Source organism: Dermacentor variabilis, chromosome 3 (assembly GCF_050947875.1).
Source record: "Dermacentor variabilis isolate Ectoservices chromosome 3, ASM5094787v1, whole genome shotgun sequence".
In the NCBI taxonomy this organism is placed as follows: Eukaryota; Metazoa; Arthropoda; class Arachnida; order Ixodida; family Ixodidae; genus Dermacentor; species Dermacentor variabilis.
The window spans coordinates 56,749,983-56,774,244 of NC_134570.1; the positions used below are offsets into that span (position 1 = coordinate 56,749,983).

The 24,262-nt window shown below is 49.3% G+C and overlaps 1 protein-coding gene and 1 pseudogene across 1 annotated transcript in view; both read right to left on the minus strand.

Annotated features, from left to right (window-relative positions):
- The window catches only part of LOC142575691 (uncharacterized), a 328,430-nt gene that overhangs the window by 66,139 nt on the left and 238,029 nt on the right, over positions 1 to 24,262 (minus strand). The window contains exon 4 of the mRNA XM_075685245.1: positions 13,687 to 13,869. Within this exon, the coding sequence (XP_075541360.1) occupies positions 13,687 to 13,869 (183 nt within the window). The remainder of the gene's footprint in view (positions 1 to 13,686; positions 13,870 to 24,262) is intronic.
- On the minus strand, positions 11,291 to 11,470 carry LOC142576777 (U2 spliceosomal RNA; annotated as a pseudogene).

Consider the following 24,262-nt stretch of genomic DNA (forward strand, 5'->3'; position numbering starts at 1 on the left):
GCCCTTCGATTTGCTGCTTTCCTGCGTAAGCTTCTCACGTGAGCCTCTTTGGCCGGATTCCATATGGAAAAAAAAGGGGGGGGGGAGGGGGGAGGAATAAAAAGGAAAGGCGAGAAGTGTGAGTCAAGCGGAAAACGCGAGATATGCTTCTGGTGTGCTCCCATCGTGTTGTTGCTGTTGATACAGTCGCGGAATCGGACGCGACATCGACCGAACCCGTATGCTTCCCAAAAACTGCCAGGTGTCCTTAGCTATTGCCTAAGGGACGCGAAGGCGAAAGCCAGCTGTGGACGAAGGCGACGACGAACGCGCGAGCAGTGGCACAGGCGCGTCTCTGTGACCTCTAATTGCTGTGAATTTCTGTACGGTCCTGACTATACAAACTGGTTCAACGACCTCACGGCAAGGTCGTTGAAGGACACCTTCCAATCAGACATATAAGGCTTTCGCCTTAATGAAAGAAGTTCGATGAGTTCCCAGCCGTGACATCAAGCGGGAATGAGGACGTTAGCATTTCACCGATGAGGGAGGATATTGAATATTGTGGTCGTCATCGTTTCCGTACTACGGTTTACTCATAATGGCAAAGCCTTTAGCGTGATTCAAATAGACAGGGACGTGACAGAGACACAGGACAGCACTATCTTTGAGAATGTTTTTGAAGATTCTTTTTGAATTGCGCTAAAGGCTTTGCAATTATGAGTAAACCGTCCAACTAGCCCAAGAACAAGCCTTGTACTACTGTTGTTCGGCGGAGTCCCTTGTCACAGCGTGTGACGTCAGGGCCGCTCGATCGCTGCATCTGTTGCAACGATCGAACTCAGTTCCTCCTAGACAGCAGAAAGGCTGCGCGTGATCTTTCTTGGTCAACAAACGAGGTGGACGCTCCCGCTGCAATGCGCGCTTAGTGGAAGCAAATTTATGCCGACACTAATAGGCGTCGGCCGTGTCCCTCATCAAAAAAATGTGCGGGACCTATTAGCTAAAGACGCTCAAGCCCTCTGCTACCTAGAGCTCCGCGTCGACGCGAACTCGACGCAAGCGAGTGGGGTCAGATGTCGAGCTGACCCAGCCCGACCCGACGGCGTTTACATGCTGTTGCCAAGCGCCGCACGTAGGACAACTCAACGCCCCCCTTGCGCGTGCGTTGACAGAAATCGCCTCGATGCGCGCTCATCCCTAGCCGCTATGGTTTACACGAACCCGACGAATAAACTTTGTTCCTGCAAGACGACCAGATACGACTTCATAGAGTTCATGTGAACGTAGCTTAGGAGATGTTGCCTATAATCTCAACGCACCTAGAGGCACGCCCAAAAAGCTACATTTTTGTTAAGATCTAGACCCACCGTAAACTAGAATTCTGTAGTGAACGTTGTGATGTCGGGCTGGAACCAGCTTGACGTCTGAACTGCAGGCTCACGTTGGGTTCGCGTAAGCGAACCTTTTTGACAAAGACATCTTAAGCAAACTTGTTGCTGCTATATATGTGCTATAGACGCCACGTGGAACTTACAGGAAAGGCTGGAAGGTAAATAAAAAAAAAAGAAGAGAAGAAAGTATCTGGAGAGAAAAAGAGAGGCATCGCTTCGTTGATCATGATGCTTTGTGTGATCATTTATCGCACCTATTGCTCCCGTAAAAGAGGGATAGAGAGATTAAACGAAGCGCAGACTTGCTATTTCGGAGTCTGATCAGCATCTGGCTTAAGGAATTATGTACGTTAGCTTTTTTGTGCTGGTTCAGTGGCAAACTCACTCACTCACTCACTCACTCACTCACTCACTCACTCACTCACTCACTCACTCACTCACTCACTCACTCACTCACTCACTCACTCACTCACTCACTCACTCACTCACTCACTCACTCACTCACTCACTCACTCTCCCTCCCTTTCGGGGCTGTGCACGTTACCGGTGCATGCATTCATTATGTCGGGAACCACTTTAAGAAAGGTGTGTGCGCGATTTTCCAATGCCCGAACTGGTTCACCGATTCGGACTGCATCCTCCGCGCGATCAGATCGCCAGCGCTGGGAGTGCGGCGCGTGCCGCAACGAAAGGTCGTGCGAGCAATTACCCTCTATTAAAGCGCAGGTCGATCCCTCGATTGGGCTCTCTGTCGAGGACGCGAGCATAATAGCGACATCGAAACGGGCAGGGTTCGATACATCAACTGCCAAAAGCGCGTACGCTATGAAAGCAGGACTCACTATCGCGAAACTTTCCGTTCGTATTCATAAGAACGGTTTGTCATTGAGCGGCGGATGCGATGGATATCGCTTCGACCGCTATCCGGTATTGGAGGGTGTTCATTCTTATAGGAACACGTCTCGAGTAGACAAACCACGCCGCCGCTTCTTTAAACGCGCGCTCATTATTTGCGGCGTACGCTGGTTCTTCTGGCGCCACCCAGTCGCCATATTGAGAGAAACAGATGTAAACGGCAGCAATAATAGTACCACATTCCTACACGACTTTCAGACTCAAGGTCATCGTTACGTAACGCGGGTATGTTCCAGAATGCATATTTCTTCTGCTGCGTGGGACAATGGTCAAGCAAAGCTCTTCCAGCACAGATGCATGGAGAGCCGCCAACCGTAGTTGCGGGGTCACGCAGAGGTCACAAACGCGGATAGAAAGTGTCGCCGAAAGTAGCGGTCGCACGGCATACAGTGTCGAGGGTATGTGGGGTATCCCAGCTAACGTACGTTGCCAAGCTGTTTAACGAAAAGAAGAAAAAAACAATATGGTGCAAGATACAGTCTTAAGACCTGCGGTGATCGGTCGTTAGATATTTGACGAACGAACACCGCAGGTCTTATAATTATATCTTGCACAGTGTCTTCTTCATCTTTTTTTTTTCGTAGAACAGCTTGGCTAACGTTAGCTGGTACACTCGGTATACCTACGGTATACCACGGATGTGCAACGTTGTCAAAGAAAGAAAGAAAGAAAGAAAGAAAGAAAGAAAGAAAGAAAGAAAGAAAGAAAGAAAGAGCAGCTTCAGTCAGAGGGCATGGCCCATGAGTGCCTTGAACCGGCTGTTATAGTATGTACACTGTACACAAGGGACACTGCACCCAAGGGAGGGCACGCGCTGGGAAACGATCGAACGCCCGCATCTGTCAGTGCCCTGCTGAACCTGTGGCGTATAGATAGCTGTTATCAAGCGCAGTTGTATCCCTGACATTCGGTACACAGGCTTCCTGCTTCTTTCTCAGACCGCACGCGTGTTGTTTTCGCTGCGCAGGCATAATTTCAGATCAACTCATTTTCTTGTCATGTGCTGATCGATTGAATGAATAATTAACTGATTCATTGACTGATTTTGTTTACAGATAGGTAACCTTTTAAATGTAAGAAAAGAAGATAGATCAGACCGAGGAACTTCCGTCTCTGGCCTGCTCCTCTGAAAAGGGGACAGGGAAGAGGAACGAGAGATAGAGCGAGAGATAGTGCACATGACGATGACAGTGTGCAGTAAACTATGTGCGCGTAACGACACGCATAAAAGTGTTCTACGCACAGCACGTCTCGGCACATTTCGGCACAACTGCTATATTCTGGCGCACTCTAAGCACAACCGAGGGACTATGAGAGACGCCGTGGTGGAGGACCGCTCCCGGATGATTTTCACCAACCGAAGTCCTTTAACATGCACCGAAAGAAATGGGGAGTTCTCGGATTGCGAACCCGCCGCGGTAGTTGAGTGCATGGCAATGTTGCGCTGCTGAGCTCGAGTTCGGGGGCACGATCCCACTCGCGGGTACGATCTCGGCCACGGCGGTCATATTTCGATGAGAGCGACATGGAAAAACGATCGTGCACGTTAAAGAACACCAGGTGGCCAAAATTAAATGAGAGTCCTCCCCACGATGGCTTGCCTGATGATCATCTCGTGGTTTGGGCACGTGAAATAGCATAATTTAATCATTTTCTTCTTTTGCATTGCAAGCGTACCAGAAAAACTGTCATTGCAGCCGATAATGGAACCCGCAAAACCTTGCGCTCTACAGCAGAATACCATATACATGCGCCAAGCCGGATACACTGAGCGAAGGAAAGCCCACGCCGCATACCGTACATTCGCGTCGCTCCAAGTAATTATCCACCCGGTATGCGCACAGCTGTTTCTTTAACGGCCAAGGGCATCTTCATCCCTTTGTTTTTACTTATGCATCCTTACCTTGATTAATCGCGGCTCAAAGTCACCACTCCCGAACGAATCAGAAAGAAAAAGAACGAAATATATCTCTGAAGTATATGCCGCCAAATACCCCAATATGCAGCAACATTAATTGGGCCAAAGGCGTCGGGCACATTGAGGGACGGTCGCAGAACAAAGCGCAACGCGTACGAACGGGCGCCGTCCAATTACCTTCGAGTGCATCGATTACGGGCGTAACCAGAAGTCGGCACACGTCGCCGCAGGACAAGCAATCACAGGACACCGTCGCTGCTGTTCGCTTGCTGGCGCGAAAGGACGCCCTTGCGGTCTTATTGTCACGCCAGCGACCTTGTCCGAACGAATGAAACTAGATCACATTTCGCTTTTCTTTTTTCATTCAAGGCTCTGAGCTCAACGTTAGTGGCTAGAGGACTCGTGGTCGTTATGCAACGCCGCGCTGGCTAGCACGGTTCGATCGCTGTTAACGTCAAGGGTGCAGGGTATGCTGCTCACCTTCTGACGTCACTGGCAGTGTAACTGGATCAACCTTTTTTGCTTTGGTAGGTCTGTCAGCGGTTTCAGCAAGCGCTCGTGGCCGGGAGGCGTAAGGGACGTTTACGTAACTGAGCTCTGGATAACGCTGTTCGGTCGTGTTCACGCAAGTTCAAGTGCAAGCCGAACCATGCATCAAACGCGCGACCCTTTTTCGCCGAGACATTCACCGCTCCCGACAACGCCTGAAGGTAATGTGCTGGCGAAGTCTCAGGGGCCGGTACAAAGACTGGCTAAACAGATAGATACAGAGGAAAGGCAGGATGGTTAACGAGAAAAAAGTCCTGTTTGGAACCATCTCGCAAACCTTTTTTGCTTCACGGAAGGAGGGTAGCGCAAAAGGACAAGGACGCGGAAGGATAGGCACCGCAAGCGCTTGTGGCATTGATTCTTTTGCACAGTTGTCTTTTAGCGTTACCCTCATTTGACTATGGATCCACAGCAACTCGTCCGCATGCCAATCTTCCTTTTCTTTTTTTTGCTTCCAAATTTTCAGTTACAAATCCGGTGAACGGATGACTTCCCCAAACCGAGTGCTTGTCATATAATTCTAACAGGCATTCGGCAATCACAGAGCACACAAGAATGCACACGGTAAATGTTTTCACATTAGCAGGAGGTGGAGGGGCGTGTCTTGTTGTGAGCGGATGGCTGGATGGATGGATGCTATGAGCGCCCCCTTTGGAACGGGGAGGTGGGCTGCACCACCGAGCTCTTGTTATTACATTGCCTACTCTCCTACCTATGTTAAAAAAGAAAAAAAGGAAAGAAAATGAAAAAAGAAACCACGATGAATTTCCATAACCAAAGTTTGTGAACCCCTATTGTGAACTTCCGTTTTTGTACGCCTCCGTTGTTTGTAGTATCCGTACTTTTCTGCCACCAGACTTCCTATCGCCTCTTACTAATCTCTATTGCGGGCATGTTTGCTTTCCCCTTGCTGTCGCCGAACCCAAGAGCTTCGGAGGTCAGTGCTTCCCAAATCGGCCGGCTGGGTAGGCACATTATAATAAAACATGCTCCATCGTTTACCTAGTTTTCCCTAGCGGTATTCTACGGCATTCCACTCGTTGTCGCCCCCTAGTGGCTCTTCTCCGTCTTGATCTTGCACTGCCTTTGGAGTCTTAGCGGCCTTCCCAAAGCGTCGGAGCCACTTAACTACAGTTTCTTTGCTTTAGGGCATCCTTTTCATAGGTGTTTTGCAGCGTTTGATAAATTTCTGCGCCATTCTTGCCCAATTTCCCAAGAATTTCGATATTGATCTTTTTTATCCGGCCGTCGTTGCTCAGTGGCTATGGTGTTGGGCTGCTGAGCACGAGGTCGCGGGATCGAATCCCGGCCGAGCGGCCGCACTTAGATGGGGGTGAAATGCGAAAACACCCGTGTACTTGGATTTAGGTGCACGTTAGAGAACCCCAGGTGGTCTAAATTTCCAGAGTCCTCCACTACGGCGTGCCTTATAATCAGAAAGTGGTTTTGACACGTAAAACTCCACAATATTTTTTTTAACATTGATTTTATTGCTCCGCCGTCTGTTCGTCGATGTCCATCTCAAGGAAGACTAAAAACGGTTCGCGCAAGAAGCGCACGCGAAAAATAAAACCGGCTCCTTTGAGTGAATTGAGAGACAGAGGGTCGTCGCTACACCCTCTCCCACTTTTATGCTCACTCACTGCATGAACTTGTTGGGCAGACTTCGTGCGCAAGCAATTCAGTTCGCAATTCGCGAAATTGAAGCTGAGCAGTAGCGGGATCCTGTCCGCGGTCCTTTAGCAGTTCGCCTCTGCCAAAAATCAACCCGAAAAGACAGACGAGCGCTATCTGTCACGTGCGATTATTAGGCAATATGTGCTCGAACTAAACAAAAAGCCCGTTGTGTATGCAGTCCGCATCAAAAGTTTACGGACGGCGGAGCGTGAGAGAGAAAAAAAAAAAAAAACTGGGATATTTCCTCAGCCCAAGCACGTACTCTGGTTCTCGGATTTCTATCGTACGAGTACAAAGTATACGCGAACAACGTAGTGTCTTACGGTCTTACCGACTAAGCTCACAAACTGTCGCGGTCAAGCGCAAGCTTCTGACGCCCACTGCATGTGCGAGAGCGCTGGGCGTTGCTCGACGACTTTGACGCTATTCTTTCCGACGCGACAGTCGCAGCGTGACGATCGAAATCGATCATTACAGTTACGGATTAGAGACCGGAAACGCCACCCCGGAAAGCTACACTGTATAACCGCACCGATATGCGTATATGGCTTAAGCATCGAAATCGGTATCCAAACGTGCAATTCGTTTTATACGCTACGTCAAGCCATGTAAATAGCGTCGCTGTCTGGCAGGCCGGCCGGGTGGCAGACAAGGCTTCGTACGCACAGAAGGCCGCTTATATATGTATATATAACAGGCTCTGCCGTTCTACAACCGCCACCCACTTCTCTCGCCCAGACGGCTCCACCCTTGCTGAATCAACTCGGGCGCACGTACAGGTCGACAAAAGTGCGTCGCTCGGCTGAGGTGCGCTCTCCATTTCCTACTGACCTTGTTAGTCACGCGGAAAAACAAAAAGGCTGACCCCCCCTCCCCCCCTGCTTCTATGCTCCAATGCGGCAACTGCCGAGAGAAACAAGAGAGAACCAGTTAGACGGGGGCACGTGCAGGGTTACGCGACCTTCCGGGTTTGTCCGCGGCTGCAGTGGCAGCCTTGTTGTGTCTTTGCTGAGCCGCTTTGCCGAGCTGTGCGGGGAGGCCGCCGTGGGCGCGCCAATGTGCGCGGTGTTCTACAGAGACAGATGGGCGCTAAACTGTTGGCCAGGTTGGATGCTCCCGTGGCGGCGTCGTGGGCGGTGACGCCTTGTCGCAACGAGCTCGATGTACCACGTTCGCAAAGACGGCGGTAATCGAACGGAGCGAGAGATTCGGGGCGTGTAGTGTGCATAGAAAACAGACACACCTGTGAACATATTCTACAGAATAGTCTATGCACCAGAACACCGAAAAAACTTGAGTGGCGCAATTTTCAAAGCGCGGTGGCGCTACCTGCTGCTCCAGCTGCTCTGAGCTGCCAAGCGAGGCGACCGCAGGTAGACGCAGTGCTTGCGCTGCTTCCGCTTTGACATTTATTTGAAGTTCTCACGAAGGAACGGGATGGTGAATTTTAGCCAACGAATTTAGTTAGTGAACCTCAGCTTCTCGCCAAGATTGTGCTGCAAATCGGAATGGCTGTAGCAAGCGCAACGTTCGCAGACGGAGCGGATCGTTCGGATAAATGCGCGTTACCTTTGCATGCGGAAACATTGGTTCTGCGGCTGTCCCACTGTGATTTGCACGTATGAAAATACGTCATGAACTAGTAAAAGCCTTGCAGTACGCGATATACTTTACCTCCGCGTTGTAGTGCCTGGAAAAACCTCGCGGCCCGCACCTTGAAAACAGGCGGCATGCCGTAGGTTCGAGTAAGCCTATAGCGCGCGTGCGCGGATGCCCAGATGTGTCCGTTTTTTGTCTCGGGACGGCGGAAGAATGAATTAACATTTTTTCAACCATGTTGGATCTACTGTGCAATGTACGCATACTTTTTAACAAACATCGCCGCTCTTGCCATCTGGCCAGCAGTTACGATAAGCAACACAAACCAGCTTTCACACGTAACGGATTCGAATATTTGATGAAAGGTATTGCGAAATTTCGTGGCCACTGACGGCAGTGCACTGAATTCAATCTGTCACGCATGAGTTCGATTGTCGTGAGCGTCAGAACTTTGTAGCGGTGCGAACACTATCGCGGCATTTGCTTGTGAATCAGGTGCGGAGTTCTATGGCGAGAGCCGCTGTACGAAGCCCACCTCAGGCCTTTGTGTAATCGAGGCCCCTAGACAGACGCATACACATAGAGAGACACGCACAGATACGCGCACACAGAGACAAAAAGGACATGCACGGCTGAATATGCCACAGCGGCACAGCTCTCGACGTACATCGTGTACGTCGCAAACGGTGCTCTGCAATCTGTTGGGCTGCTGAGCACGAGGTCGCGGGATCGAATCCCGGCCACGGCGGCCGCATTTCGATGGGGGCGAAATGCGAAAACACCCGTGTACTTAGATTTAGGTGCACGTTAAGGAACCCCAGGTGGTCAAAATTTCCGGAGTCCTCCACTACGGCGTGCCTCATAATCAGAAAGTGGTTTTGGCACGTAAAACCCCAAATATTATTATTATTATTGCTCTGCAATCTGCTTCGTTTTCGCTGGTTATTTGCACATCCATATGTGACGCAGTGACGCCCCGATGACGTTCTGTACTTGGATGTTGCGGGCACAGACATATTTACACATTGAACACCCCGTAACACACACACGCTACATGCGCGCGAACGCGCCTTGGTAGCTCAGGGACGCTGGCGGCCGGTCGCTAGGTTCCGGAGTATGCGTTCAGCCCAACCGGTTCGAAACTATCGTGCTCTGGTCTATAGACTATACGTCCAGTCTTTTGCACTGTTCGAGTTCCTTCAACGTGCACCAACCAGACCAGTTCAGAACACCCCCTTGATCGCGGCGCTTTATTTTCTTCAAAGAGGGAGCGAGAGAGAGAAACTGGTTGAAAAAGAACAGGTAAGCCTGCTGACCGCACCGTAACTGTCTAACGAGAGGCTGACACCAGAACATAAGTCAGCAGTATTGGTGAAGGAGGGGAAGGGACGGAAATATGACAGAGATAAGAAAGAAGAGACTGATACAAAAGACAGGGATCCCAGTGGCAGAGGTGGATGGCCATATGGCTATTCCAACTCCACCTTCCCACCCCTAACTTCTCAGTATGTATGTATGTATGTATGTATGTATGTATGTATGTATGTATGTATGTATGTATGTATGTATGTATGTATGTATGTATGTATGTATGTATGTATGTATGTATGTATGTATGTATGTATGTATGTATGTATGTATGTATGTATGTATGTATGTATGTATGTATGTATGTATGTATGTATGTATGTATGTATGTATGTATGTATGTATGTATGTATGTATGTATGTATGTATGTATGTATGTATGTATGTATGTATGTATGTATGTTTAACCAGGACGCTAGCAGAGCGTGGCAGTGTTATTCGCGAACTCGAGGCGCTCTATGTATGCACGCAAAGAGAAAATTGGCATAGACTCGAATAGGATAGCGCAAGCTACGGGCTATATCCAATACGGATATCCCAGAAAGGAAGCTCCGCTGTTCAAGGAAAATTGATCCTGGTCCGGGCATCAAAACACACAATGTCACCGCGTTTCTGAAACTGCGAAGCTTTCTTTCTGAGAAAAACGCATTTTCTATATTATTTTCTTAGCTTTCAGCTGCTCCCTCCAGTTTGAAAATGTCCGCATTATTGATTTGTCATGTATGTAACTATGGGTATGTACGCACAGGTAGAACTAAATACAAGGCAATGTTCGGCCAGTGGGTTCCAATGTTAGGCAAGAAAAAATGTGGTCATGCTACTCTGGTTGGGCTAATGCGGCCTCACATTGGGCACAGATTGATTAGCGCTGCTTCCTAAGTTGCTAAGGTGTACGTGGGCTTCTGGGACAATCAATCGCTCCGACCGCGTAGTACTGCCAGCACACACGCACAAAAAAAAAGAAGAAAGAAAGAGAAAGGCATTCCACCTGGTTGCACAGGGAAACGGAAAACCGCGTTACCTATTTCAGTCGTATAAAAATGGCATGGTTATATACCGTGCTGCAGAGAAGTGGGCGCGTCGACGATGAGCGACGTCGCGCCGAAAATACGTTGGAATTGCGTTTTCTCGTGGTCACGCGCTTTATCCTTGAAACGCCCGACGCCACCATCATTAGCCTAATAATGTCCCAGACCGAGAAAGAAACGCTCCTATTCCGATGATCTCTAATTACCAACCTCCTGATTCAACCTATTTAGCCCATCCCGCAGTACTACCCGGAAATTTCCTAACTAACGTTCGCTGCTGCCGCATGGATTGCAATTTTCACTTTCCTTCTTGCGCAGACGGCGTGTCGAGAGACACTGCTAATGGCCTGTACTTTCTTTGCATTGGAATCAATAAAAAGTATGACCGAATAATGCAGCTGCCTACTAAAGTCACTTTGGCGCTGCGATCGGTCAGCATCTCTGGAAATGACGGATGCCAGACAGATTCGTCTTGGATTCATGCTAGCGGCTTCAGACGCTCTTGTGGCTTTGTTTATCACGCTTTATTTCGCCTTCATTGGCCTAAAGCTTCGATAAATCATGCTTTTCTTTTTTCGTATTGCGTACAAAGGCAATAAGTATCTGCCCACAGACGGGATCACTGCCAACTACTGCGTTTAACACGCAAAATTTAGTCGAAGCGATCAATCTGAAAAGCCACGAAGTCGTTTTGAAGCCAGAAATAAAAACGAATACTAGGCAAATCCATGCATCAGTCTCCCATGCTCTCCGAATCGCCATAATTGCAGCTCGCGTAGACATCTGACGCCAGTGGTCCCTGTAGCATTTTACAACGAGGATGTATATGGCTAGTTACCAGCGGATCGGCGTCCACAGACTAAAAACCCTGGGCCGATCCCAAAGATAGTCCAATACCGAGCCGACTCACGGCGGAGGTGGAGCAGGCTTCAAGCACTCCGCCAACTAGCAAAAATAAGTTTGACACCTTTGGTCCAAATACAACCCGCGTCATATATTGAGCTGACAAGAACGGATATTACACTTTGACTCGCTTCGGCCATGTTTACGTTCGCACCGCCCTCTCTTTGTCGGCGTTCCAAGCGCTTGCGCATCTCCTTCCCTTCCCTTCCGCTCGCCCGTGGTGGCGGTCCTGTCGAAACGTCACGCGTGTCTAGTTTTCCCCGGCTCCTCGGCGCGGCGGCCCCGTCGTCCTCGCGAACGTATACAAAAATCACGGTAAATGAGTGCGTTGCCATGCTCAAAATTCTGTGTCACCTCTGTGTCGTATGATAAACATCTCCGCTGGTCATCCACCTTCAGTGAGTAGAATGACCCACGTTTTCTTTCTTTCTTTCTTTTTTTTTTTTGCAGCAAGCTGTATAAGACCTCGATATTTTCCTGATATCAGCCTTCCTACATTTTTCAACACAGTTCGCAGCAGCACTGGCATTGTCGATGACGAAAAAAAGAATTATGCGGATCCAACGCGCGTCTTAAAATCTACGTAAGGCGAAGCTTTCGCGAACAGTTTAATGAAATTGTACAAATTAGCCCGTTTCGTTCCCGCGTATATTTTGGCGTAAAGGAAACTTGGCGCGCCACGCTCGTGCGCTCACACACTCGTGCTATAGCGCAACGTGACACACGCGGCGATCGTCTCAAAGATGCCACTAGGCGCTGGCACCATGGATGTACACGCGCGGTGGTCACCTAATGGTCAGAGCATTGAGATGCTGTGCCGTATAGGACCGAGGTTCGGTACCAACACGGGTCACGAGGCTAATTTTCCTTTGCGCGCGAGCTATTCGGCAGGACACCAGCTTGCACCCGGCAGCCACGGCCCCCGGAAAAGACGCGCGAGGCATTCGCGAAGAGAAAAAAAATTGGAGGACGCTTAAGCTTCGCCTTCAAGAGTGGAACGCGATAGCGTTATCGCACCCCGTTTGCACCGCCCACTCAAAACGATCTACGCGAGGCAAACGTCGTGATCGGCACGGACAGTTGGGCCGCGACGCGCCATGAAGGCGGACGCGATCATGGGGCGAGTGGTGCGCCACGTGTCGGGGCAACGCCGTACATTGCGAGGAAGGGGTGTTCTGTGTTTGCCGCGAGATGGCTCTGCGTGTGCGCCAAGTGCAGAAGAAATGTAGCGGAAACGTACTTCGCTACGCGTTTAACTGCGACTTCTGTAATTTACATGCTCATAATTGCCGATATACACCGTAGTATAACTTTCTACGGCACGTTTATAAGGCAACACCGCATTCACTAGAGGCGCTTTTGTCCCGCTTTGAACTATCGAACTTGGCGGTTCGTTTCCTGACAGTTCGATTTTCCACTGAATAATTGTACTCTGTGTCGCGCAAAACGTTGTACAAAGATTTACTGTCCATGCTATTTCCTCCTTCATTTTACCTATCACTATAGATTAAATGGCCAGGCCACGATGTACTAAAGCGAGTTCGCAAAATGTATTTATCCCCTTGCTGCAAAACATTTATTTATAAACTTCATAGTGAAACCATACCGCTAAAACATGACTACAAAAAAGGGTATCTTTGTCTCTTCTGCTAACTGTCGTCTTTGTAATGTACCAGAGACAATTGAACATTGTTTTGTTAGCTGCACCGACGCCATCCTATTCTGGGATGTCCTCCAACGGACTTTGAAGAAAGACTTTGAGATTAACGCTCATACTGTGCGATACCTGCTGCCAATCTCTGATAATAGTGCACCTTTCGATACGTTTTTTCTCATGGGAATGCACAGTTTGTGGAAAACGCGAATGATGGACCGAAACGCCGAAACGGAGGTACCTACAAGGTACATTTTATCCAAATGACCCTACACCTAAGACATGTTTATGATGGACTCGGTATAAACCGGACTAGTACCGTATTTTGGTGAGGTGCTTATCCTTACCACCCTTCTGAAGGGAAACCAGCGTTTCTACTCACAGTATGAACGCTGCTTTTTCTGTGTGTGACTTTCATTGTGCTATGCAAAACTGGTGAATGTTGGTTTGACTGCTACTCTAATAAATATCATGAAAAAAAAGGAACTCGTGGCTGAGTGGTAGCGTCTCCGTCTCACACTCCAGAGACGGTTCGATTCCCACCCAACCCATCTTGCAAGTTGTTTTTTATTTATGAATTGGCGTCCGGGATTTTTCGCTCACGGCCAACGCCGCCGACGACACCGGCTTTTCTGCGACACGAACTCCTTAACGCTGTCGCGTAAAAAAAAAGCTTCGCTGTTTAAAGCCGAGCGCCCATACCTCGAGTTGCTCGTTCTCGGCGGCGTCGTGGAAGGGCGACTTGCCGTACTTGTCCGGCAGGATGGCCGCGCCGTGCGCCAGCAGCCAACGCAGCGTCTCCACGTGACCCCGGCTGGCCGCGAAATGCGCCGCGGTCGCACCGTCGTTGTCTCGCAGGTTGGGGTCCACGCCCTGGTCCTCCACCTGCGGGGGGGAACGCGGCAAGTCGGGCGCGTAAGTCAAGCGTCGTGACTATCGTCATCGTCGACGTCGTCAGGGAGAAAGACAGATAACTCGCCGCTTTTAAAAAAAATGGAAAGCTGGAGAATATTGGTCGGGATGGGGGGGGGGCAGTTTGGAGGAAACTCACTCCAGGCGTTAGGCGAGAAAATATTATATGCATACATACTCGGTCACCTCACAAACACACCAACTCCGGAAACACGCGTGCAAGCGCGCGTATAGACACGCTATAGAGCTATTCACAAAGTCTGTCATACGGTGGCCTTCGTTTTGAACTCTAGCAACTTGAAAGTTTAACGCTCGTTGCAGCTTTGTCTTCCGAAATTCACGGCAAGATTGCTTTCTTTGCGGATCACACACCGTGCAATAAAGCATGCTTCGCACCGTTGTTTTCCGGAGCTGCTGGTTTTGTCCGAACGTTTGGCTCCGTCACAGCTTCTAGTTGCAACAACTTGTAATTTCTTCCTTTTCGTTTCATCTTTAGAACCTGGATAGATTCTTTGGCCTTTCTTTTATAAATATGGCGGCGTGCATCTAATAGTGTTACTGAGAAAATAGGGGAAAAAGGCCTGGGCAACATTTGTCGAGTGAGATGTCAACAATTCCTGAATGCATTCGATAAGAACAAAATAGAGCAAAGTGCCAACGCTCGCCTCTCGTAGCTTGGCGCGTGAGTAAGACGCTGCAAAGAAAGAAAGAAAGAAAGAAAGAAAGAAAGAAAGAAAGAAAGAAAGAAAGAAAGAAAGAAAGAAAGAAAGAAAGAAAGAAAGAAAGAACGCACGATGCTTTCGGTGATGCCATCGCTCAACGATATCACGGAGGCGCCAAACATAGTTTCGTGATGCCAGCGTACGCGTTATGTTCTTTAATTTTTTCCGCCTCACTATTATATCTAAAATTTTAATGCTTCAAGCATCGCAGTTCCCCCGAAATGGTCATTTCCCTTTCCAACGAAAATAAACGCGCGCGGCATTCAACAGAACCACTTACTTTCGCGTACGTGGTACCCGAACAGCTTATACGTAGACTAGGTTCGACACATTGACGAAACAATCGCGCGAAGCTTCCGCAACAATTTCAAACAGCCGAGCGCTCAAGTAAAAGAGCATTTCGCATTCGTCCCGGTCACACGCAACTGCAGAATGCGGAACATCGATATACGGATATTCTCGCTGTAACTATTTCGCGCGCACTATACGGAGGAAGATCAATCATTACACGCCGATGGTAGCGGAGACCCCGCTTAACGCTTCAATGGGCGCGGACCAAACGTTCCTTTAACCTACTAAAGGAACTAGGCACCGCGCCCGGTTCAAGATTATTCGAAGCGCGCACAAGCCAAATGCTGTAGGAGGAGGCTTCGCGGGAGCATTACGAACGCTGACTATAATCATTTCGCAAACCGGCCCGGCAACCTCCGCGTTCGCTGGTCATCGCATTATTCTATGGACACGGGCCCGACGTGTGTATACACGAACGGATACTTTTGCCGCTCGACATCGATTTTAAACGCTGCTATGCTGGAACGGTGGAACGAGCGTTTGCTATTTTCAGCGCTTCGAACTTGGTCTCTATTCCTCCCGGCCGTGCCCCCCCCCCCCAAGTATAAACGCGCGTTGTTGCTTTTTTACGCCTCAAGTTCACTCGGCCGCATCCCGTCAGGCGGTATATACTTCCCTGGAATCCCGTAGACGCTTGCTGGTGTATTCTAGGGCGGCAGTGTGAAAGCCGCGTCTACTGTAGACAAGCGCCAGATTTTCCATGCGGGCAGCACGCGTGATGCACACGCGAATACAAAAGCTATAGCGTTGCCGTGTGGCACTGCTGAATTCGCGTGCGTTCAACATCTCCTTATGCGTGACTGGGTTGTGTGCACGTGTTGCAAGCTTCAGTTCAACCTGTGCCGGTTAAACGGGTCGTCATTGATGTGTACTGGCGTGATTACTGGCATACGGCTTGTACGTCCGTGTGGTGGCCACCCTGTTGTCCGAAGACGTCTCTGTGCGATGCCCATTTTCTTCTTCTTCTTTTTTATGCGAAGCATATTAACGTAGGTTTCGGGCCTTCGCGCGACGCCCGGCGGTGGCCACCATTGACCCTGAAGTGGGGTCACGTGACCTGACGTCACGTGATGACGTCACACAAGCTGCAGATGGGGCCTCATATCGCGCCGTCGGTCGCCTCCCGGCGGTTGCCACCATTGACCTTCAAGTGACCTTCAAGTAGGTCACGTGACATGACGTCAGGTGATGACGTCACACCGGCTGCAGATGGGGCCTCATATGGCGCCGTCGGTCGCCTCCCGGCGGTGGCCACCATTGACCCTGAAGTGAGATCACATGATGTGACGTCACGTGATGACGTCACACCGGCTGCAGATGGGGCCTCATATCGCGCCGTCGGACGTCGCCCGGCGGAGGCCTCCACGTTTCGGTTCGCGGCGGCGGCGCCACCATCGCTGCATCACGTGATATGTGACGTCACGCCAGGGATGAAGCGGCGCGCGCCCGCCGTCGCGTCAGTCTCTGTGCCCGCAACCGCGCCAGCGTCTTTGCGCCGGGCGTGAATGCGGTCAAGATGCCTCCAAACGCTAAGGATACGCTAAGGTTACGCCCAGTGGATGCTTCGCATCCACTGGGCTTAACCTTGATAAGCCTCCAATTTTTTTTTCATGCGCGCGGAATTGTGAATGTGTGAATCTAAACAGTCTTCCGCGTTCACTTGCCTGCGCGACTGTACGTGTGTATGTATGTGCGGGCGCGCCTGAATGCGTGTTTTTTTATGTGCGTACGTTTGTGGCTTTGTACTCGTTTGCGAAAGTTTATTCTTAATCCGCAGCTCGACCAAGATTCGCAGGTGTCACCTGCGCATCATTTGTGCATCATAGCACAAGTTTATCCAAAGGTTAGTGAAACATTTCGTGGCAATAAGCAGCCTATCTTCTTCGCTCAGTTTAGGAATGTTGTTCGACGTCAAATAAAAAGAAAATCCGGCTCCAAACAAGAGCCTGCTTTCCCGTTATCAATGCCTTGTTCACATTGTCCCTTCTCTAATTTCATCCATGCGAAAAACGGTGTCATTGACAGAAATCCCCTCTCACTGATTTGACTTAGCGTTATGGCGTGTTTGCTGAACTGTCGCATGGCATGCGCTGCCTTTTATACCCTTATAATATCACCCCATCTGAAAGCGGAAACCCTTCATATAGCGCCTAAGCCTGACATCTTCAACCTTTTTTAAGCTCTCTCTCTCTCTCCATCCGTTGACGTCGTGTCGCATGAAAGCGCATAAAACTAATAAACCTTGGTTCTATACACAATAAAGGTAGAAAATTACCTATCAAGAAAGGGGTCAGGCAAGGAGACCCAATTTGTGGTCTGCTATTCACTAAATGCTTGAAGATATTCAAGCTGTTAGACTGGGAAAGCTCAAGGGTGAGGACGAACGGCGAATCTTTCAACAACCTTCGGTTTGCAGATGTCACTGTCCTGGTCAGCCACACTGGGGATGAATTGCAACAAATGATGAGGACCTTAACCGAAAAAGTGTAAGAATAGGGTTGAATAATAGGTTGCAGAAGAAGAATATAACGCCTGGCAAGGAACCAAGAGTTCATGATCACCAGCAAGCCTCCAGAGCCTGTGCAGGAGCACGTCTGTCTAGGTCAAATACTCACAGCGGGCCCCGATCATGAGGAGGCATACGTTTTGGAGTAGGAGTTAAATCAGTGTTACAAATGCGGGCGAATTTGAACCCAGCCCAAGCTATGGATTCATGCCCGACTTGTTCGCATTTGAATCTCCGCCGATAGCACATCTTTAGAAAATAGCTAATGGTTTTATTTTGACGTCTATTTAAATCCGTGTAACGCCGGGCCCACGAAAGGTGCTCCTTACGGATGTACTAGATGAGTTTACCTTGATAAGACATTGGGGGGATCCACTCAGCAGAAGAAACTGACGCTGAATTGAATTTTTTAGTGTTTCTTTTAGGTTGCTACAAGGAAATAACCACCGAGTTTCAAAAACTTAAGTAGAGTTCGTTTAATATCTCTAGTGCGTTTCGAATGAATGTGCCAACGATTTTGGAAACAAACAAACAAACAAGGAATATTTCAGGAGCAATATAGTTGAACCAATGTGATCACAAGGAACACGCCTCACGATTCACAAGCCGTCCGAGGACGAATGCAACAGAAAATGAAACACGTCGAAATTGCTACCGCTGGCTGCAGCATGTATTCTCCACATTTGCAATTATAGTGGCTCGAGATATGGTCATTATGTATAGCCTACGTCACTATCTCTCAGGTGGCATTTGTGCCTCGCTCCACTAAAGGAGAGGGAAAGCGCGGACGTGTAAGAACGTTCCGCTTTGCATAGCGGAAACAGAATGGAGATTGACCGTCCCACGCAATCGTTTCTCTCATGATTGAGAGGAGATGTTGTCGCTTGGTCCGCGCGGAGAAGTGACGTAACAGAGACGTGAAAGCATCGTTGAGAGATACTATCAGTTGCTTAATTCAACGTGTCCGCTTCCTCTCGCGTCCTCAACAACCCGCAGGGGCCGACAATTAATGCCGGCAATTACTTAACGCCACGTTCACAAAGTCGTTGCAGCCCTAAGCGTACTGCGAGGGTGAGAGAGAGGGGGAGACAACTATTTATTTGAATGCAGATAATTCGGTTGGCGTACGTGTAGGAGCCTACATGCTACGCTGTAAGATAATTTACGCCCTTGAATGAGAAAAAAGGTGTAAATCTGTATATAACTCACACCTTTACACCCGAAATAGATGTAAAGGTGTGCGTTATACACAGGCTTACACCCTTTTTCACTTCTAATAGCGTAAATTACTTTATAGTGCGCTCTGCATAAGAAAGGTGCTCAGGCCCCTCGCTACAGGTTTCACTGTGCATATCAAGTGCGTACCCTAACGTAGATGGTTACCGACATGGCGCAGTGGTTGCGTGTTAGGGGCATCCCGACAACTTAAGCTAGACAAAGAGAAATAAGCAAAAGAAAATTGCGCTAAAGATGAATATTGATATATTTCCTTTCGGTCCCGAATTATGATGAACTGTCAACAATCGCGTCAAAGTTACGCAATTTTATTACATGGTGCTTCAGGCTCCCCTGAAAGGAAGTCAAGGTGGTGGGATGAGGCATGAATTCGTCTTAATTACAGAGGGGTTCAATCTCGATTTAACGTACAGTCAGTCAAGTCGCGTTCATCTTTCAAAAAAAAAAAAAAATCGGACCACCGGCCCAAAGCGAATGAACAGGTTAATCGTTGGCTGCAGACATTACGAGCAAGCCAAGTCTCTGAATGGGTCTTGTATTGGGTAAAGCAGTACTCTGCAGACTGAAGTGGAATTGGGCCACATGGGGTTCAATCAACTCGCAGCTCAATGTGATTTTTTTTTATCCTTGCCGCTGTTGAACAGAACTGGCACACACAATTAACGTTCCCAACGTTCCCAACGTACCCAAAACTTGCTCTTCTTGCTGAGAGGCTATATTAGCCATTCCGGTCACCATTTCAAGCAGTGAACGAAACTTCAGCACTGCCGGATTCATAATGCAGAAGCGCCGCACTTGCCTTAACCCTTCATCAATGGACAACTTATTGTTTTTGCACAATAGCTTAGAATAACATTTCTGTGCGCGCGCTGCATCTGTACATATTCACGATTTTGTCATATGGAATGCAAGGGTTCAACATTGTAAGGTCATTTAAATGAACAGATTTTCCTGATATTGTTTCTTTTTGTGTCGGCGTCGCTTCATTGAGGGTCGGGCCGGACCGGGCCGCCTGTGGTAGTGTAGGGCCCGGGGCGGGCGCGGCCTTATAATTCCGGCCCGTGCACAGCTCTATTCTAGTATGGCCTACAAGATTCTATGCACCCATTGCCAATCGGTGCATATTGGCGAAAATGCGAATTCCTTCGGGCGTTTCAAGCAGCACAAGAAGGATCAAAGGGACCCGCCCTGGTTGCTAGGCGAATATGGTGTCGCGCTGCTGAGCACGAGGTCGCGGGATCAAATCCCGGCCGCGGCGGCCGCATTTCGACGGCGGCGAAGTGCAGAAACCCCCATTTACACAGATTTAGGTACACGCAGCGGTGGCGTAGAGGTGGAACACCCGCCTCGCGTGCAAGGAGGTCCGTGGTTCGAATCCCGGTGCCGCGCAATTTTCCACCGGATTAGAAAAAAAACGTCCGCGTGTTGATAAAATTGCATAAACAGGCCTGGCGTGTGGCCTGATCCCGGTGATCAGAACCGGTAACGCACTCCCTCACCAGAGCAGGTTTGGCCACCGTGGTGCAGTACCTGGCCCCAACCTCCTATATGAACACCAAGTTGGAGAAGTATGGGAGAGGCCTTTGCCCTGCAGTGGGCGTAACCAGGCTGATGATGAAAGAAGCCCAGGTGTTAAAAGTCAATCCGGATTCTCCCACTACGGCTCGTGCCTCACAATAAGACCGTCGTTTTTGCACGTGGAACCCTACAATCTTTTTTTTTTTTTAAGGATCAAACGCCACTCACCGAAAGATGCCCTCGCAGAGCATGCCCAAAAGACGGGTGACGAGATAAGCTGGGACAACGCGCGTGTCACATCCATAGAGAATCAGACAACAAGGTTCAGTTTTGAATCTTTGGTCATTCAGAACCGAAGTAACACTGAAAAGTCGACTGGCCCCATAACCACCTGTACTAACGAAGTTTGCGTGGTGCATCCAAGGCTAAGTTTGAAGCACATTCAGCGCAGCCGGCTTCCCGTTGTGAAAAATATTAAATTACGGGGTTTTACGTGCCAAAACCACTTACTGATTATGAGGCACGCCGTAGTATAGAGGACTCCGGGAATTTCGACCACCTGGGCTTCTTCAACGTGCACCTAAATCTACGTACACGGGTGTTTTCGCATTTCGCCCACACCGAAATGCGGCAGCCACGGCCGGGATTCAATCCCGCGACCTCGTGCTCAGCAGCCCAACACCACATCCACTGCGCAACCGCGGCGGGTGTTATAAAAAATGAATCCATACGGATCTCAAGAGATCATTTTGTTATGACTACGGTCAGCGGTGGCCTGCTTCTCTCCTAACAATGATTTTATTAACTGAGCAGACGGTATTCCTTCGAAGTCTCGACTGAATGTGCACATTGGGAGTGAGAGAAATATTTCATTTCCAAATTACCTTATATATTAGCCTTGTCATTAGTGAAAGCTTTATTAAGACGGAAGACATTAAAAAGTAATGACAGGTGGCGGCGACACTTAGAGATGACCGTAAACAGCCTCGCGTGGCATCAAAAATTTTCAGATCGTTTACTCGGCGCCAGTTAATTGCTCACTAAAGAAGCGCACACTCAGCCTAAGGACTTCTTTAAAGACTTCCAGCATAATGACGCTACAAACACGCACAAACGCACCACGAAGCCTGACACGTCAACCAAGCCACCCCTGCAGCAGCGGCGGTCACCCGCCGCGCTCACTCAGTTAGCTATGGCGTTGTTCTGCTGCGGAGCACATGGTCACGTGTTCGGTTCCCAGCAGCGACCGCGGCGTGTCTATTTGGCCACGAAACGTGAAAAAAAAAGAAAGCTCACGTACTTAAATTTAGGTGCACATAAAGGTACCTCAGATGGTCTACATTAATCCAGAGCCCGCCCTCCCCTATACGTCGTCTCTCGATCACAGTCGCAGATGTTTCTTTGCGACGTTATATTAAACGAAGCAATCAATCAATCAATCAATCAATCAATCAATCAATCAATCAATCAATCAATCAATAGTGGCTGCCCGTGTACAGGGCTCATATGAGTGAGCAGGAACGCGCGAGCGAGTTTCCGCCGACACCTGTAGCGCCCACTCTCGTGATAACCGCCCGCGTTATCGATGAGGGGCGCACGCATGCGCAGTGCCAGCCTGCAAGCAGATATTGGGCGTTGGCGCACCCTGGTCGATAACTCGCAAGTGGTTATCACGAGAGTGGGCGCTACAGGTGCCGGCGGAAGCTCGCTCGCGCGTTCCCGCTCGCACATATGAGCACCGCACTGTATACATGGGTAGCCCAAACGCGTCAAAAAAGAGCTTGCAAACAAACGAGGACTCTACGATACAAATATCTGTGGATCTCCACAGCGATCGATACAAAACTGCGCACCCGATGACGCTGCCCATTGCCGGCAGCGTCGACGCTAAGGATGAGAGAGAGAGAGAGAGACAGAAAGAGAGAGAGAGGTGGGGGAGGGCAGTGTTACAAAAGCCATCTCAAGGTAGCCGCGGTTATAAGTCGATTCAATCTTTGCTCCACTTTTCCTCCTTCGAAGCGATGTGTACCGGAGGAAGGCTTGATAAACGACCGTCAGCGCAGGCAGCTGTCTGCGCATCCGAGAACGCATCGAGGTCGGCGACCGACGCAATACGGCCGCCGGCTTCACCGCTCCAACAGCCAACAACCGGCGCGGAGCTGACGGCCGATGCGATCTCGACTTCGCCCGAGTTGTTGGTCGCGCGCGCGTGCGATAGCTGACCGCGCTACGTAACAGCGGATCGTCTATTTATAGACGCACGCGGGTCCCCTATACGGGCACCAGTGATGACCGACGGCCCTGGACACTCACGGAGAGATGCTCTAGAGCAATGCCTCCCCTTTCTCCACTTAATGGAACGAGAAGAGAGTAGCACGCTGACCCTTTACGGACACCCGATGAGATCGCGATGGCTTGACGACGTCTCGCCCCGATCGGTTAGCAAATTCATGTCGAAGAAATAAAAGGACGTCAAGGAAAAAAGTGTTGTTAATGTCAATGAGTATTAGACGTTCCGGCTTCCGTACGGAAGCATTGTTCGTGAACCTTGTTTCATTCTCATTCACTAGCTCTTTTTTTTTCTTTTTTTCTTTCAGGCGTAGAATACCTAGCTGGTCCTGCAGCTTTCTGATGGCCTCTTACCGGTCGAGAATCCTGGCTTGCGGAAACCGACGCTCTGCTCTAAAGACAAGCACGTTCCAAGAGGCCGCGGTGACAGGCGTCGGCAGACGCGCCGCAGACTTCTTTGTGAGCTAGGCTCCTTTGCGTAAGCTAGAACATGTAATATTTATAAGCAACGCCTCTTTGATCGGCGTCCTATTTCTTTGACAAATGTGCCCGGCAAAAAGCGTTCCTTCTTTTCACTGTGTAACAGCAGTTAAATGTGCGAGGCTGGGTTTGCTGCCATTCAGTTACGTCGACGAAGACGTCATCACCAAGCGATCTTCGTTATGACGTCGCCAGGTCATCTCTTCATAGCTCCATCCTCGCCATATAGGACAGAAAGACCTTGCCTCCTTACTTTTTGCCTTTTCTTTTCCTTTCTTTTCTCTTTCTTTTTTTGCCACGAACTGGCGCATGCTCGCATTGCAGTCGTGCTGGCAAGCAATGGTATCAGGCTGGACCTAAAACTGCGTGGTGCAACAAACGAAGCAGGGGGATTTGTTTTCTGTACTCTGCGCCTCTATATCGAAGCCAATTTTGACATGGATTTGTTTCAGCATTCCCATTTGTTGGGCGTGTTCGCTGGCACTATATATGCTTTCAATGGATTTGTTTTCCTTTACTTTTATGAATTTAAACGAGAGATTGGCGCCTCTATAGTGGCTTAAGCTCTTCCTTATTACAGGGCAAACCAAACTAACAGCACAAAAAAAGAAAACACGGAGAAAGGCTGATAACAGTCAAATAGCACGAAGATTTTTAGTATCGCAATGTTTGGAGCAGCCGTGCTCTGAATATCAACAGTGCACCGACTATGTCAACGATTACTGCAACTATATTGAGCGTATGAGCTCTTTCTGTGCGGCTGAAGCTATCGATCGGCTCAATTCGATTCATGAGTTGAGCATACCCACAGCCGCTCTTCCCGGCTATTAGTGCACAATCGCGGTTACGATAGCTACCGAGATACATCCTGTACATTATACTGGAATGGTCGTAGAGGTGCCCGTTTGTAATCCTTTTAATGTGAATGGCGGGCAGTGCAATTTCATTGTTAAACATACCAGCTGGCGCAACCGACGGGCTCAGGATGGCACTCGGGTGCTGAATCAGGAACCTCTCGCATGCGAGGAATGATGCGATAAATCTTGATAATCGATCTTCACTGAAATCGCACGCTTTCAGTGGCGCGAACACAGCACGTTCACGTGCCCCCCCCCCCCCCCCCCCCTGCAATTTGCTTCTACAGACAATAGAACGTATTACAAGCAAAGTGGTGAAGTAGACCGACGACCTTCGTCCGGTCGGATGCTGTCAGAAAAAAAAAAAAAAGGCTTTCGGAAACTGTAGTCGGCTCGCATCGACCGGT